Below are 5,483 nucleotides of genomic sequence, written 5' to 3'. Positions count from 1 at the left end.
GAGTACTGGACGGCGTGGTGGAGAACTTCATCATGTTGCGCGAGATCCGTGACATCCCCGGCACGCTCAATGGCCTCTACCTTTGGCTCTGCCAGAGACTTTTTGTCAGGAAACAGTTTGCCAAAGTCCAGCCCATCCTAAACGTCATCTTGGCCACTTGCAGGCCCCTCAAGGTCAAGGAACTGTACCACGCAGTTTGGACCAAAAACATGACACTGACAATGGAGGAGTTTCAAAAAAAGATGGACATTCTCTCCAAGTTGTTGGTGGATGGTTTTGGAAGTACTAAAATCCTTTTCCACTACAGTTTTGCAGAGTGGCTTCTGGATGTGAAGCATTGCACACAAAAGTACCTGTGCAACGCCGCAGAGGGACACAGAATGTTGGCTATGAGTTCCACCTGCCGAGCAAAGCAGCTTAAACCACATGAAGTGCAGGAGTTTGCACTTCACCTTATCAACTCCAATTTGCAGATGGAGCCGTCAAATCTGGCTCTTTGGATGGTCTGGAATGGGACACCGGCAAAAGACTCTTTGACCACTTCGATACCAAGACAGCAGGAGGTCTTGCAACTTCTGGTGAAAGCTGGAGCTCACATCAACAATGAAGATGACCACTCCTCGTGTATCATGCAACAAGCTCTGGAGAGAGAAGACTCAATACGGACATTACTCGACAACGGGGCCTCTGTGAACCAGTGCGACTCCAGCAGTAGAACTCTTCTCTCCAACGCAGCCTATAGCGGCAATCTCGACGTCGTCAACTTACTCATCTCTCGAGGAGCAAACATGGAGCTGGAGGACAACCACGGACAGACCGCACTTACCCTCGCCGCCCGACAGGGCCACACCAAGGTGGTCAACTGTCTCATTGGCTGCGAGGCCAACATAAACCACACGGATCACGATGGGTGGACGGCACTACGATCAGCAGCCTGGGGAGGACACTCAGAGGTTGTTTCTGCTCTGCTTTACGCTGGCGCCAAAGTGGACTGTGCCGATGCCGACGGCAGGACGGCCTTGAGAGCCGCGGCTTGGGGAGGTCACGAAGACATCGTGTTGAACCTTCTTCAACACGGGGCCGAGGTCAACAAGGCCGACAATGAAGGAAGAACCGCTCTTATTGCCGCTGCTTACATGGGACACAGAGAGATAGTGGAGCATCTCTTGGACCACGGGGCGGAGGTCAATCATGAAGATGTGGACGGTAGGACCGCCCTCTCAGTCGCAGCTCTCTGTGTCCCCGCTAGCAAAGGCCACGCCTCTGTTGTTAGCCTTCTCATTGACAGGGGAGCCGAGGTAGACCACTGTGACAAAGACTGCATGACCCCCCTCCTCGTGGCCGGCTACGAAGGACACGTCGATGTAGTTGATCTACTTCTGGAAGGTGGAGCCGACGTGGATCACACGGACAACAACGGACGCACCCCCCTCCTTGCAGCGGCGTCGATGGGCCACGCATCCGTCGTGAACACGTTGCTGTTTTGGGGTGCTGCTGTCGACAGCATTGACAGCGAGGGACGGACAGTGCTGAGCATTGCCTCTGCTCAGGGTAACGTGGAGGTGGTCAGAACTCTGCTGGACAGAGGTCTGGATGAGAACCACCGAGACGACGCAGGCTGGACTCCGCTGCACATGGCGTCATTCGAAGGCCACCGCCAAGTGTGTGAAGCCCTCATTGAACAAGGTGCCCGTTGCGTGGAGGTGGACAATGATGGCAGAATACAGCTGATACTTGCTGCACAAGAGGGACATTATGACTGCGTGCAAATTCTCCTGGACAACAAGTCGTGCATTGACCAGCGTGGATACGACGGCAGGAACGCTCTCAGGGTGGCTGCGCTGGAAGGCCACAGGGACATTGTTGAACTGCTGCTGAGCCACGGTGCGGACATAGACTACAAAGACGCAGACGGACGCCCGACGCTTTACATATTGGCACTTGAAAACCAGCTGGCGATGGCAGAGTATTTCCTGGAAAATGGAGCAAACGTGGAAGCCTGCGACACTGAGGGAAGAACCGCCCTCCACGTGTCCTGCTGGCAAGGGCATGTTGAAATGGTGAGGCTGCTGATCAACTACCATGCTGACGTGAATTCTAGCGACAATGAGAAGCGCTCTGCCCTCCAGTCTGCGGCCTGGCAAGGCCACACCAAAGTTGTGCAGTTTTTGATTGACAACGGCACACGTGTGGACCACACGTGCAACCAGGGAGCGACGGCCTTGGGCATCGCAGCCCAAGAGGGTCACATTGACGTTGTGCAAATACTCCTTGAAAACGGTGCTGACCCAAACCACGCTGACCAGTTTGGACGTACGGCTATGAGAGTGGCGGCAAAAGGCGGCCACTCCACGATTATCAAACTTTTGGAAAAGTATGGAGCGTCAACTCTAAACGGCAGCAATCCATCTCCAGTGCACACCATGGATGACAAAATGTCTGTGACCGTTAAAATGCAGTCCCTCACCATCAAATCAAGCAGTTCTGGCAGCACCGGTGCAGGAGATCTGCAGTCAACTGGACGTGGTCTACCCAATGGACCTGTCCATGCGTTCAGTTCCCCATCGGAATCCCCCGATTCCACCATAGACAGACAGAAATCCTCGCTGTCAAATAATTCGCTCAAGAGCTCAAAAAACTCTTCCCTGAGAACCACCTCGTCCACAGCCACGGCTCAGACCGTGCCCATCGACAGCTTCCACGCTTTGACATTCACGGAACAAATCCAACAACACTCGCTGCCTCGCACCCGCAGCAGACAGTCCATCGTCTCCCCGTCCTCCACCACAAAATCCAGCAGCCAGCAGCCTCCATCGCCATCCAGTGACTTTGACTGGTCGCTGCTGAAACCCGGTCTCAAGTCCACAAAGGGAACCAAGATCGGAAATGGAACGTTCAACAGCGAAAAAACACCGGCGGACAAGAAAAAAACAAAGAATGGCGGCTCCGACCAAGGTCAGGTTCTTGAGTACGAGATGACCCAGTTTGACCAAAGGGTGGCTCTCAATAAATCAGTGGCCAACATTGCCGTGAAGGATCCTAATTGCAAGATCTTTATTGGCGAATCCATCCAGCAGCAGGATCAGGGACACAACCACGACCAGCTCTTCATCCAGCAGCAGAGCTTGGCTGAGAAGAAGAGGAACGGCATCATGACCAACCCCAACTATCATCTACAAGGTAATCAGGTGTTCCTGGGCAGGGTGTCGGTTCCCCGAACGGCGCAGAACAGGGGCCACCAGGACGTCCTGGAGAGCTACCCTGTGGGTGAAACGGAGCTAAGCCTGAAACAAGCCCTCAAACTGCAGCTAGAAGGATCCGATCCCGGGTTCAACTACAAAAAAGAGACTCCGCTATAGTCTGTTGTTGTCGCGAGGACAGAGACTGAACTGCACTCGGCGCAACCATCTTGGATCTAATCAGACTTGCATGACGAAATGGAAGCAAAGGCTGCTTCCTCCCTGGGAAACACAAAGTCTGCATCTTCCCGTGCCGTCTCCGATATCTTGAACGGGGAACGTGCCAGAAGAACAGTTTTCCCGTCTCCACAAGTCCAGTTGTGTGAGCTGATATGCAACGTGCCTACATCTACATCTACATCTACATCTACATCTACATCTGTTACAGCCTAATTTAATATCATGCTATTTAATTCAAGGGATGCACTTTTCTTTTAGTCACGCTTTAGCAAATCTTCTTCACACTAGAGACCAATCAGAGGAGGGGAGTAAGTGATAGGCCACGCCCCAAATATTCCCCAGCAGCTTTGTTAAGAAGTCCACCTTTCATATGAGAGCATATTTATTTTGGGAAAAAAGCCACTTTTTTGTTGCATTACTCTCGACCTTGGTGCATTACTCTCGACCTTGGTGCTGCCTTCCATTTTTACCTGGATGCTCACAAAAGGAAAAAAACTACATTTTGTCCCCATGGGATTGTTTTGTTCTTATTTGTGTGTTTATATTTTCTGTGAGTGCTTAAGAATATTTAAATTGATCCATTGTGGGGTTTTATTTTTGGTGCTAAAAGTGTCAAGTGGTCTGCGGGGGGAGGAACTAAATGTCACTTTTCTCTCATGCTCATGCATTTGTGGGCGGCGGCTTAGACAAGGTGAGGAGTGGCAATTAAAGCCAAAATTGGAACAACACACACGTATAGATCAGTATGTAGAGAAGTATGAGTACCTACAATATGTGGAGAAGTACAAGTACCTACAGTATGTAGAGAAGTACAAGTACCTACAATATGTAGAGAAGTATGAGTACCTACAGTATGTAGAGAAGTATGAGTACCTACAGTATGTAGAGAAGTATGAGTACCTACAGTATGTAGAGAAGTATGAGTACCTACAGTATGTAGAGAAGTACAAGTACCTACAGTATGTAGAGAAGTATGAGTACCTACAGTATGTAGAGAAGTACAAGTACCTACAGTATGTAGAGAAGTATGAGTACCTACAGTATGTAGAGAAGTATGAGTACCTACAGTATGTAGAGAAGTACAAGTACCTACAGTATGTAGAGAAGTATGAGTACCTACAGTATGTAGAGAAGTATGAGTACCTACAGTATGTAGAGAAGTACAAGTACCTACAGTATGTAGAGAAGTATGAGTACCTACAGTATGTAGAGAAGTACAAGTACCTACAGTATGTAGAGAAGTACAAGTACCTACAGTATGTAGAGAAGTATGAGTACCTACAGTATGTAGAGAAGTATGAGTACCTACAGTATGTAGAGAAGTACAAGTACCTACAGTATGTAGAGAAGTACAAGTACCTACAATATGTGGAGAAGTACAAGTACCTACAGTATGTAGAGAAGTACAAGTACCTACAATATGTGGAGAAGTACAAGTACCTACAGTATGTAGAGAAGTATGAGTACCTACAATATGTAGAGAAGTACAAGTACCTACAATATGTAGAGAAGTACAAGTACCTACAATATGTGGAGAAGTACAAGTACCTACAGTATGTAGAGAAGTATGAGTACCTACAATATGTAGAGAAGTACAAGTACCTACAGTATGTAGAGAAGTACAAGTACCTACAGTATGTAGAGAAGTACAAGTACCTACAGTATGTAGAGAAGTATGAGTACCTACAATATGTGGAGAAGTACAAGTACCTACAGTATGTAGAGAAGTATGAGTACCTACAGTTTGTGTACAAGTACTTGTACATACATTGCGTACAAGTGGCCAAAGGAACACCATGACACATCAATAGAAGGATTCCATTGTTAAAAGTAGTTAGTATTTATGATGGCTGGAGTGTAAATAGTTCAAATGTACATGTCTCACCTTCATGTCTCACCTTCATGTCTCACCTTCATGTCTCACCTTCATGTCTCACCTTCATGTCTCACCTTCATGTCTCACCTTCATGTCAAAGAATTCATGTATCATAAAAAGGTTTTTTCTGATGTATATTACAAAACTGCTTAATAAACACATATTTGCTTTACTGCTGGGAAACTAGC

General features: G+C 48.2%; 1 protein-coding gene across 6 annotated transcripts in view; it reads left to right on the top strand.

Annotated features, from left to right (window-relative positions):
• The window catches only part of LOC133644871 (ankyrin repeat domain-containing protein 50-like), a 98,436-nt gene extending 94,078 nt beyond the window's left edge, over positions 1 to 4,358 (top strand). For all 6 annotated transcript variants that reach the window (XM_062039623.1, XM_062039618.1, XM_062039622.1 and 3 more), the window contains one exon: positions 1 to 4,358. This exon is cut by the window's left edge and continues 180 nt beyond it. In XM_062039623.1, coding sequence (XP_061895607.1) covers positions 1 to 3,359 — 3,359 coding nt within the window. In that variant the 3' untranslated portion in view covers positions 3,360 to 4,358.
• Positions 4,359 to 5,483: the final 1,125 nt, after the last annotated feature.

Source organism: Entelurus aequoreus, linkage group LG28, assembly GCF_033978785.1.
Source record: "Entelurus aequoreus isolate RoL-2023_Sb linkage group LG28, RoL_Eaeq_v1.1, whole genome shotgun sequence".
NCBI lineage: Eukaryota > Metazoa > Chordata > Actinopteri > Syngnathiformes > Syngnathidae > Entelurus > Entelurus aequoreus.
The sequence above is the reverse complement of the archived record's forward strand: the minus strand, read 5'-3'. Positions and strand labels throughout refer to the sequence as shown.